This window comes from Aegilops tauschii, chromosome 2, assembly GCF_002575655.3.
Source record: "Aegilops tauschii subsp. strangulata cultivar AL8/78 chromosome 2, Aet v6.0, whole genome shotgun sequence".
NCBI classification, from domain to species: domain Eukaryota; kingdom Viridiplantae; phylum Streptophyta; class Magnoliopsida; order Poales; family Poaceae; genus Aegilops; species Aegilops tauschii.
This window is the reverse complement of record NC_053036.3, coordinates 199035141-199047486: the sequence shown is the minus strand read 5'-3', so window position 1 is coordinate 199047486 and position 12346 is coordinate 199035141. Positions and strand designations below refer to the sequence as shown.

The window sequence follows — 12346 nt, the reverse complement described above, 5'->3', positions numbered from 1 at the left end:
ATATGAAAAAGAGAGTGCTCGATGAAATAGCAGATATCTGGGAAAGCGGAGTCGATTCAAAAGAGAGCGGTGGACTAATATTAGGCCCAAACTTTGCAGAGATGAATTTTTTAAAAACCACAAATTTGTCTGTATTGCAACACCTGTTTTCATATTGATACCAATTTGTTTTTCCTCACACTTTTTTTATCATACTTATTGTTTGCATCACATACTGGATATAAAGAATCATAGTACTCCTCCCAGCAAATTTAGAAGTGCAATGCAAAGAAGGAAGCGTCAACCGGTTCCCATGTATCTCAAGAACATCAACAAAATAAGCTCTCAACAACAAACATGGTAGAATCCTTGTACTCCGCAATAAAATGAAAAATATGTGTTTTATTACATTCCTTTATATTAAACTGTCATCTAACACCAAAACTTTTGTACGTAGATATTCATACCACTTGAGAAGGATGACCTGTATGTCCTATATATGCTAGACAAATATAAAAGAAAGTTCATATTATTGATCCTCGAGAAACAACTCCTAAGGAATTAGAGAAAGAAAAAATAGACGTAGATCATTTGGATCCAATTGAAGCAACTCAAAAGCTTGATGAAATGGAGGACGCCACAATTCTAAATATCATATTTTTTCAGTTTTACGAATTGCATTATTAAAACAAAAACAAAATGCAATTCCCAGGTACCTAGGATTAAAGAAGTATTCGATGTCATACTACAAGAAACAATGAAACCCAAGAATGCAAAATGACCGATTCATATTGTACAAGATGTTCCAATGGTAGAAAGGGCGAATCACCATTTGCTGTTCTAAAACTTGCATTCCTCTACAATGGTGAAAAGTTCATTGAAGACATAGATGATTTCAGCGTAAGTTTTCGTTGAAAATCTTCTACGCACAACATATAGAAATTTTTCAAATATTTTTTTACTTCTGATACATATACACCTTTTATGCACTAACTCTAAAAATATTTTTTCTTCTCTGCGAAATTTCACAGGATAAGTGCAAGACTGAAGGGCAGAGGCACTATACATGCTATTACTTAGCGAGAAGAATGAAGTCAAACCTAATAAAATGGGTGATGAGATTAGCAAGATCTTCAATAAAAAATGAAGACTAAAATTTTTCATTAGCCAATAAAGCTAATTCCATCCAAACGTGACAAAACGGCTTAACCATGACTCTTATAGTGAACGTGTTAGTGAAAACATCTCATATTTTGTGTGTGTTGTTGAAGAAAGAACATCATGACAGTGTCACTACCTTATGAACAACCATGCCTCTTTTAGTAGTGCAAGAACTCTTACAGAACAGTGCCACTGCACACCTCACGTACGGCTGTGCCTTTGAAGCAACACGCCCGCCCATCTTAAAGCCTTCACACCAAAGAGGATTTCTATCCATGACTCTGGAGGCCACTCACCCGAGCCTCTAGATGCAACATGACCATGTCTCTGTAGGCCACACGCCCGTGCCTCTGAAGATATCACATCTGTGTACGCACATACCTCTAGAGAATCTACATCCATGCCTCAGGTGCCTTATCCGTGGCTAGGTGCGGCACACCCGTGACTCTAGATGCTTCACGCCCGTGCCTTTTTAGGTGAAGCAGAATCACCAACACACACTCCAATCTATGCCCCCCTTCAAGATGTTTATGAAAAATAAACGAGCCGAACGCGAGCAGGAGCGGCCTTGCGCTGGAGGCGTTGTGTACCACCGCGACGATGAACACATTGCACAACCAACACACACTCCAACCTATGCCCCACTTCAAGATGTTTATGAAAAATAAATGAGCCGAAGACGAGCATGGGTGGCCTCGCGCCGGAGGCGCCGTGTGCCACCGCGATGACCAACACACTGCACGACCAACACACACTCCGACCTATGCCCCCTTTAAGATGTCTATGAAAAATAAACAAGTCAAAGGCAAGCAGGAGCGACCTTGCGCCGGAGGCACTGTGTGCCACCGCGACGACAAGCGCACTGCACGACCAACACGCTGCACGACCAACACACACTCCGACCTATGCCCCCTTTAAGATGTCTATGAAAAATAAACAAGTCAAAGGCAAGCAGGAGCGACCTTGCGCCGGAGGCACTGTGTGCCACCGCGACGACAAGCGCACTGCACGACCAACACGCTGCACGACCAACACACACTCCGACCTATGCCCCCCTTCAAGATGTTTATAAAAAATAAACGAGCTGAAGACGAGTAGGAGCGGCCTCGCGCATGAGGCGTTGTGTGCCACCGCGACGACAAACGCACTGCGCGACCAACGTGCTGCACGACCGCTGGTCTAAGTCTACAAGCTGATACAACTCATGCCTCTCTAGTACTATACGCCCGTGCCTCTACATAATTCGTGGCTTGAGAAACCGCACGTCCGTGCCTGTAACAGAGGCTTCATTCACATTCGTGTGTCTCGACGCTCGACACCCATGCCTCTAGACTCTTCACGACCGTGCCTCAACATGATTCCCACCCGAGTTCATGTTTGCTTACTTGAAAGGTGACATTTGATAGTGTTGGAAGCCTCCATCCGTAATTACCCCATAAATCTTCATTTTTGGGAAATATAGTGGGAACAAAAAAGGAAACAGGGAACCGTCGACGTGGTTGCCTGGTATTTTGTGTCTGTTATCGCGCGGAAACGGAAAAATGAAAAATTGAACTACTTGGAGGGTTAAACTGCAAAACACATGAAACCAGAAACCAGAAAGGAAAAACCAGAAACCAACCGCATTGATTGGCTTTCCCTCGCGGGAGCGCTCCGCGCGCGATAAGTCTTGCGCGCGGAGCGCTCCCGAACCGTTCGTTCGGAGTGCTTCGAAGGAGCGCTCGTCAACTAGTTGCTCTCTTGATTGAGAAGACGCTGATATGTACGCATAATCAGTTGAGCAATTTTAAGTATTTTCCCGAGTAAAAAGGCCGTGCCGGGCCTTCCTTTAGACTCGGCTTTGGAGATATTGGCCTTGTTCCGTGGCCGGCTGAAGGCCGACCTGGCCCTTTTATTCACGTGCCGTGTCCTGGGCCATTCCCGAACCAAAAATCCGTGCCCACGGGCCGGCCTGAAAAGCATGGACTATATGGCCAGATTTGGGCAGAAGTAGGAGCTGCCGCTCGGGGCAGACGCGCATTTCCCAATTCTCCGCCCGACAAGAGTGGTTCGCAAGTGCTACAGTACAGACTCGGTACCCGAACCCAACCCAACCAGACGCCGCCCTCTGAGGTTCCGACCGCGCAACCCCGCAAAAGCTCCAGGACGGCATGCTAGGACCGCCGGGGACGGTGGACATGGAGGCGGAGCCGGAGGCTGCAGCCGCGCTCGTGGCCTTGGGGTTGGAGCCCTCTGCGTCGCAGCTCGGTGAGCACAGCCCGTCTGTACATACATCCGTGAGATTACCTAATTATCTTTTGAAGGAATGCGATTTGTTAAATTGATGCGGATATCTGTCAAATATGAGGCTCTCCAGAGCACCAGCTCCGTGCTAAACTCAGTTTTGTTTTGATAAATTTGTCCAATTTTTAGCTGTGCTAGCTATGAGCTATGCTAACGCTGAGCATCCAGACCTAGGAATGGTGGGGATTTGGTACCAAACCTCTTTCTAGGGAGTGGCAGGCTCTTCATTACGTTATCTTGTACTACCATTTTGTTCGTTTTGGCTGGTAATTTGTCCTGTTTAAAAATGTCAGAGAGAACCTCGAAGGCACTCGGATGCTTGCACATCAGCACTTTGAGCTCTGTAATTAGTAGTTGGGGTTTTCTTACATGCGGGATGTAGCTTTGAGTTATATCAGTTCAGATAGTTGATGGTGAATTTGCATTTCAATTATACTCAGGACATGACTTGTTCTTTCATCATTCTACGCAGATGTTTTCAAGAGCAGACTTCGTTTATTGATTGATGGAAATACGAGTGATTTTGATACGTGGGTATCATTGATAAGTTCTGCAGAGGAAACTTCTGTTGTAAGTGATTTTTTTTTATCTGGTTCTAATTAGTTTTTAGTAGTTTAGAACCACCACGCCTCACCTTTCCTATTCATTATCATATAACTTCACAAACAAAAGGGAATTGTTCCTTTTCAAATTTCAACACTTTTGCATGCCAGTCCAATGTATGTTAAGCAGCATCTGGTTACTGATGTTTGCGTTCTTCCAGAATGACATAAGGGTTATTAGCTTGGTCTACCATACCTTCTTATTGGAATTTCCTTTGTGCCACGGCTACTGGATTAAATACGCAGCTCATAAAGCGAGGTTATGCACATATGATGATGTGGTGGGGGTTTATGAACAAGCCGTCCAAGCAGTACCTCATTGTACTGATCTTTGGGTCAGTTACTGTGGATTTGCTATGAGTGCGTATGAAGACCCTGCCCTTATTAGAAGGTAAAGAAGACACAGATTTAACCTGTCCCTTCTTTTCTCCAGAACCAAATCTCTCTGGATCCTTTCCCTTCTTTTCTTTGTATAAACAAACTTTCTCACAGTGTATTCACCTGTATGTTTTTAGGATCTCAGGCTATTTAAAGGTTTCAAACCGACAGTACTTCGTGGACCAGCAATCATGCATTTCATGTTGTTTAAATTATAACATTAGGTGGAGATAGAATACAGATTGATCAAGTACTAGAAAATAGACCAGTCATGTTTTCCATGTAGTGTAGACTTCTATAGTTTGTACTCCCTCCATCCATTTTTACAAGGCCTAACCCAAAATCAGTTTTTCCAAAAATACTAGGCCGAATTGGCCTCACGTCGCGCGTGGTCATTACTATGTAGCACACCACGCCTGGCCTTTTCCATCGGTATTTAAGATTGTGCATGCATGCAAACAGCCCTTACCAATAGTGATGCACATGCATACGAGGGATTGGAGGGATTAGCACTAAATAAATGGATGAAGGAATTAATAGAGGGGAAAGTGTGGGCCTATGCACTAAATGGAGTTTGCATGCGCAGCCACTTACTGCAATTTGGTTGGCTGCCTAATTTGCTTCAACTTTTGGGCTATTGCCTTGGTATGAGATTCAAAACTTAGGCCTTGTAAAAAATGGATGGAGGGAGCACCATGTTTGTTATGTATTGATTGGGGAAATCTTGATTCCTGAGCACGAGGACTGCGGAAGTAAAGAACCGGGGAAATAAAACAATGTTGAAATTTTGACCTTCTTAAACAAGATACCTAAATTACTCATCTCTCTATCTGTCTGATTGGTTGAAGGTTAAAATTTCATCGTATACGCTCGATGTTTGTGGTTGGATTAGTATGTGAAACAATGTTACCCAATGAAATTAAAATATACTGCTAAATGGAAAGAGTATACTGTAATGTGTTAGAATGTAATATCGATATCTCTTGCAGCAAGTTATAGATGCACAATATTGTTGAATAAACATCCTTTAATCCGTTTGATACCCCTTTGGTCCTTTTTGTACCAGGTCAGCTCATGATTTTGTTGTTGTTATGTTGCTGTTGTGCCATCACTAATTTTTGCTATGGCTTTTTCGACAGCTTATTTGAGAGGGCTATGTCTCTTGTTGGAAAGGATTACTTGTGTTATCATCTTTGGGATAAGTACATAGAGTTCGAGAATTCTCAGAAGCAGCTGATTCAGCTTGCTACCATTTATATCAACGTGTTGAAATTTCCCACAAAGAAGCTGCACAAGTATTATGGGAGGTACATCATAGTCTCTTCATAACCTCACTACACTACTTTTTTCATTGCGAATGACTCTAGTTTTATGCTCAGTGGAACATTTGCTCGTTGAATTCTAACACGACTGCCTGAATAAATCATGTAACCGTCGATAAGTTGTTGAGCATGTTAAGGGAGTATACGTTGCTCTTCCAGAGGTTAGATTTAGGGTTAATTTGGTTCTTTTGTCAAACGCAGCACTAGCATATGACCTTACTAGGCGATTTTTGCTTTTTTTTGCATCGCTGTAGATATTTGGGTCATTGGATTGTATATTTGCTGTAGGTTTTTGTAGAATCATGTGTCCCCCTCCCCTCCCCACCCCTCAAGGGGCTTTATCAGGTTTGCCAATTGGGCTAGTATCATGGAAAAGTTTTCTTGCTCAATTAGGCTAATTCAACAACAACAACAAAGCCTTTAGTCCCAAACAAGTTGGGGTAGGCTAGAGGTGAAACCCATAAGATCTTGCAACCAACTCATGGCTCTGGCACATGGATAGCAAGCTTCCGCGCACCCCTGTCCATAGCTAGTTCTTTGGTGATACTCCAATCCTTCAAGTCTCTCTTAACGGACTCCTCCCATGTCAAATTCGGTCTACCCCGACCTCTCTTGACATTCTCCGCACGCTTTAGCCGTCCGCTATGCACTGGAGCTTCTGGAGGCCTGCGCTGAATATGCCCAAACCATCTTAGACGATGTTGGACAAGCTTCTCTTCAATTGGTGCCACCCCAACTCTATCTCGTATATCATCATTCCGGACTCAATCCTTCCTCGTGTGGCCACACATCCACCTCAACATACGCATCTCCGCCACACCTAACTGTTGAACATGTCGCCTTTTAGTCGGCCAACACTCAGCGCCATACAACATTGCGGGTCGAACCGCCGTCCTGTAGAACTTGCCTTTTAGCTTTTGTGGCACTCTCTTATCACAGAGAATGCCAGAAGCTTGCGCCACTTCATCCATCCGGCTTTGATTCGATGGTTCACATCTTCATCAATACCCCCATCCTCCTGCAGCATTGACCCCAAATATCGAAAGGTGTCCTTCTGAGGCACCACCTGCCCATCAAGGCTAACCTCCTCCTCCTCACACCTAGTATTATTGAAACCGCACATCAGGTACTCGGTTTTAGTTCTACTAAGCCTAAACCCTTTCGATTCCAAGGTTTGTCTCCATAACTCTAACTTCCTATTTACCCCTGTCTGGCTATAGTCAACTAGCACCACATCATCCGCAAAGAGCATACACCATGGGATATCTCCTTGTATATCCCTTGTGACCTCATCCAACACCAAGGCAAAAAGGTAAGGGCTCAAAGCTGACCCTTGATGCAGTCCTATCTAATTGGGAAGTCATCAGTGTCGACATCACTTGTTCGAACACTTGTCACAACATTATCGTACATGCCCTTGATGAGGGTAATGTACTTTGCTGGGACTTTGTGTTTCTCCAAGGCCCAACACATGACATTCCGCGGTATCTTATCATAGGCCTTCTCCAAGTCAATGAACACCATATGCAAGTCCTTTTTTTGCTCCTTATATCTCTCCATAAGTTGTCGAACCAAGAAAATGGCTTCCATGGTCGACCTCCCAGGCATGAAACCAAACTGAATTTTGGTAACACTTGTCATTCTTCTTAAGCGGTGCTCAATGACTCTCTCCCATAGCTTCATTGTATGGCTCATCAGCTTAATTCCGCGGTAATTAGTACAACTCTGAACATCCCCCTTGTTCTTGAAGATTGGTACTAATATACTCCGTCTCCATTCTTCCGGCATCTTGTTTGCCCGAAAAATGAGGTTGAAAAGCTTGGTTAGCCATACTATCGCTATGTCCCCGAGGCCTTTCCACAACTCAATGGGGATACAATCAGGGCCCATCGCCTTGCCTTCTTTCATCCTTTTTAAAGCCTCCTTGATCTCAGACTCCTGGATTCGCCGCACAAAACGCATGTTGGTCTCATCAAAGGAGTCGTCCAGTTCAATGGTAGAACTCTCGTTCTCCCCATTGAACAGCTTGTCGAAGTACTCCCGCCATCTATACTTAATCGCCTTGTCCTTCACCAAGAGTTGGTCTGCTCCGTCCTTGATGCATTTGACTTGGCCAATATCCCTCGTCTTCCTCTCTCGGATCTTGGCCATCTTATAGATGTCCCTTTCGCCTTCTTTCGTGCCTAACCGTTGGTAGAGGTCCTCATACGCCCGACCCCTTGCTTCACTAACAGCTCGCTTTGCGGACTTCTTCGCCATCTTGTACTTCTCTATGTTGTCTGCACTCCTATCCAGATATAGGCGTTTGAAACAATCTTTCTTCTCTTTAATCGCCTTCTGGACATCATCATTCCACCACCAGGTATCCTTATCTTCGCTTCTCCTTCCACTGGACACTCCAAACTCCTTTGAGGCCACCTTACGAATGAAAGTCGCCATCTTCATCCACACATTGTCCGCATCCCCTCCTTCCTCCCAATGGCCCTCCTTAATGACCCTCTCCTTGAACGCTTGAGCTATCTCCCCCTTAAGCTTCCACCACTTCGTTCTACCGACTTCGGCATGCTTATCCCGCTGGACACGAATCCGAAAGCGGAAGTCGGCTACCACCAGCTTATGCTGAGGTACAACACTCTCTCCAGGTATCACCTTACAGTCTAGGCACGCACGCCTATCTTCTCTTCTTGAGAGGATGAAATCAATCTGGCTAGAGTGTTGGCCACTACTAAACGTCACCAGATGTGATTCTCTCTTTCTAAAGAGGGTGTTAGCTACAATCATGTCGTAGGCTAGAGCAAAGCCTAAGACATCTTCTCCTTCTTGATTCCTGATGCCATAGCCAAAGCCCCCATGCACCCCTTCAAAACCTGTGTTAGATGTACCCACGTGGCCATTGAGGTCTCCTCCTATGAAGAGCTTCTCGCCAATCAGTACACTCCTAACCATGTCTTCCAGGCGTTCCCAGAACTACTTCTTGGTGTTCTCATTGTGGCCTACTCACGGGGCATACGCGCTGATAACATTGAGAACTAAGTCTCCAACTACCAGCTTGACAAGGATAATCCGGTCTCCACGTCTCTGGACGTTTACCACTCCATACTTGAGGCTCTTGTTGATCAAGATGCCTACGCCATTTCTGTTTGCAGCCGTCCCCGTGTACCACAGCTTGAAGCTGGTATCCTCCACCTCCTTCGCCTTCTGTCCCCTCCATTTGGTTTCTTGGACGCAAAGGATATCAACACCTCTCCTCACCGCTGCATCAACTAGCACCCGAAGCTTTCCTGTCAGAGACTCTACGTTCCAGCTACCTAAGCGAATCCTCCTAGGCTTGGCTAGCTTCCTTACCCTTCGCACTCGTCGAGTCAAATGCGAAGACCCTTGCTCATTTTCCACTACATCCGGGCACCGATGTAGCGCGCCACTAAGGATGCGATGACCCGATCCTCGCTCACTTGCCACTGTATCCGGATCAAGATACGGCGCGCCACCAGGGGGGTGACGGCCCGGCCCTTGCCCATTTGACACCACACCCGGGTTCCGATGTGGCGCGTCGTTGAGAGGGTTAAACAATCTTTCCTCTCTTTAATCGCCTTCTGGACATCATCATTCCACCACTAGGTATCCTTATCTTCGCTTCTCCTTCCCCTGAACACTCCAAACTCCTCCGAGGCCACCTTACGAATGAAACTCGCCATCTTCATCCACACATTGTCCGCATCCCCTCCTTCCTCCCAAGGGCCCTCCTTAATGACCCTCTTCTTGAATGCCTGAGCTATCTCCCCCTTGAGCTTCCACCACTTCGTTCTAGCTTACGCCCCAATTAGGCTAATTCAATTTATATTTTTGAAGACAAATAGACGAATGCACGGCGCGTTGCTGCAAAAATTTGTATGAAACAAAAACTGTGTGAACTAATCAACCTAGCCAGTGTCTTTATGGTTCATCTTGTAGCAAGCTAATTTGGTTTCATATCTAAGCAAAATGTGCACATGTGTTGGCTTTCTTCGATGGAGCACGGGAGTGTGAGCTGCATGCATGTGTCTATTATCTCTTTGGATTAAAACACACTTTAGGTGTGAGTTACTGCGTGCATGCATCAGTTACTGCATGTGCTTGGTGGAGCTGCCCTCAACGTGTAGATTGGATGGCTATTGTAGACGGATCTAGTATATCCAACAACTAAATTAATTTTGATGATGTGGCTCAAGGAGAAGGGAGAGAACTCCTAGTACTGGGGCTAGCTTTAGATATAATAGATAACATTAGCTTACATTGTCCAATAAGGTTAGATAGCATTGGCAAGGATGGTCAAGGGATCAATTAGGCTAGTTCAATTTCAAAAGCTACCTGTTGAATGTTAAGAGTTATATTGTGTTCCATGTAGAGTCTAGGTAATTTTTTTCGCATGCGCAATTCATACCGATCCAATCCCACGCCGCCACCTTCCTTCTCCTCTGGCTGGTAGTTGCTGCCCCCCCCTTCCACGACGTGTTGTGGTTGATTGTTCTTCTGGGTCAATGCCGATTCCCGCGCATAGCTACGCCTACTCGCGGATGGATTGGGCCCGCCCGCTCAACGTCACGGTCAACCTCAGGTCTTTTCCTTCTGGCATGTCACTCACAGAGACACGCGCATATACTACTTGTACTAAGCAGGCAAGCTGGTTGATCGATTCTTGATGCTGCTCATGTATACTAATTGTACTAAGCAGGTAGGTGGATAGATTCTGGCAGCTGCTCCCTGTTGCGATCTTCACGTCCGCTTGCCCTCTGGCTCCGTCCTCCACCGTGGCTGCCGAAAGGCCCTTCCGCTGCCTGCTGCCCATTGGGCCTTTGATTTCCTTCCTGTGGCTGACTGCATCTCCCGACGCATCACCGTTCTTCGATCCAGAGGAACGGGAGTAAAAATAGTATTGAAAAACAGGCACAATGTTTTCGTCGAGTATGCATCTACCTCGCTGTCCGCGGACTCTTGATGGTGTTCTTGATGCCATCTCGCACACGCGCCTTTCTCGGTGCTTGATGCTCATCCACATGTGACGTCATCCCCTCCGCCGCCCTCCATAGGTTTTGGTGATTGCCACTCCTCGCACGATCGCACATGGTGATTGCCGCTCTACGCTGACTCCTCTCAACTTTCACCGACAATGTTGGTGTATATCGCTCCATCGACTACACCTCGCACCCGCCTTCCCTTGGCGCCTGGTGCTTGTTTGGATGTGACATCGTCTTTTTAGCCGGCTTCTGCAAACGATACTGGTCATGCTACACATCCTCATCTAGCGGCTTCCACGGGTGGCGGCGGCTGCTCCTCTGTTGGTGCTGCTACGTTGACTATTTCAGCCGTGTCCTTCACTGAGCATGAGATTGTGCGACTTTGCGGCCTGCTGATTGCCTCCGGCTCTCCATTGCCGGGTGCATCTACTTCGACCTCTTCAGTTGAGTAGTTGAGCCCCTGACTGAGTAGGAGATTACGCGAGACTTCGATGCCTGCTATCTGCATCTTCCGGTTCTCCATCGACATGTTCTGCTGGTTCTGCTACTGACTCTTCTGGCATTGTGAGACCACCTTCTACATAGGCAGGTATATCTCCATGGATTCTTGATAATGGAGCATCTTTTCATATGACTCATGAATCATCTACTCTGTCCTCTATTCGACCTCTCGATTCTCCTGTTCATGTTCTTACTGCTGATGGTACCTCCCTTCCGGTTAATGGCCGAGGCATTCTTATCACTTTGTCTTTTCATGTTCGTGATGTTGCTCATGTTCCTCGACTTACCATGCAACTCATTTTTGGTGGTTAGATTGTTGACTCTGTTTGTAGGGTCATTCTTGACTTTGGCTCCTGTTTTGTTCAGGATCGTCACACTGATGCTCCCCTTGGTGCAAGGCCTCCAGCCCCTGGAGCATAAGGGCTATCATTGTTGGGATTGTTTGTCGGATCCGTATTTCTTGGGATGTGAGTTGATGATTCCCGTCCCTTCTACCCGCATTCATCTTCCTCGATCTTTTCAGTGGAAGATATCTCTTTCCTCACTTTTCTCGACAATCCTATCACTCATGTTGCACCCTTCTCCATCCGTCCAACCGCTCTTGCTCCTCCGACTGTTGCAGATCCGATGCCGTCATCTCCTATGGTTTCCTCACCTCACTTGTCATAAGGTTTTGCACCTTAATCCCCAGTGGCTTCCCTATCTCCATCACTAGAGCCTATCCCGGTGATTCCTCCTTGTATTCTTTCATCTTTTCGTCAGTATTATACTCGTTGTCCATGTGTTGTGGATGCGTCTACTGATGTGCCATCTTCCTCGTCTCAACCTACTTATTGCTTACGTGCTCGCCCGCTTTCGCCTATTGACCACTATGATTTTTCTAGCGTTGGCATTGTTGTTCTTGAGCCGACTTCTTACCGTGATGCTGTTGTTCATCCTGAAGGTGAGCTTGCCATGGCGGAGGAGATTGCTGCCCTTGAACGCACCAGCATGTGGGATCTTGTTTCTCTTCCTCCCCGACTCGCTCCGATGGTTCTCTTGAGCGCTACAAAGTTCGTGTTGTGGCTCGTGACTCTCAGTAGGAGCATGGTCGTGATTACTATGAGACTTTTGCTTCTATGACCCA

The 12346-nt window shown here is 46.1% G+C and overlaps 1 protein-coding gene across 3 annotated transcripts in view; it reads left to right on the top strand.

Moving 5' to 3' along the window:
- Positions 1–3138: 3138 nt before the first annotated feature.
- LOC109747082 (uncharacterized) overlaps positions 3139–12346 on the top strand; it is a 30166-nt gene continuing 20958 nt past the window's right edge. For 2 of the 3 annotated variants that reach the window (XM_020306170.4, XM_020306169.4), the window contains exons 1-4: positions 3139–3387; positions 3896–3993; positions 4187–4416; positions 5543–5710. In XM_020306170.4, coding sequence (XP_020161759.1) covers positions 3291–3387; positions 3896–3993; positions 4187–4416; positions 5543–5710 — 593 coding nt within the window. In that variant the 5' untranslated portion in view covers positions 3139–3290. The remainder of the gene's footprint in view (positions 3388–3895; positions 3994–4186; positions 4417–5542; positions 5711–12346) is intronic. The other variant, XM_020306171.4, reaches the window with a different exon arrangement.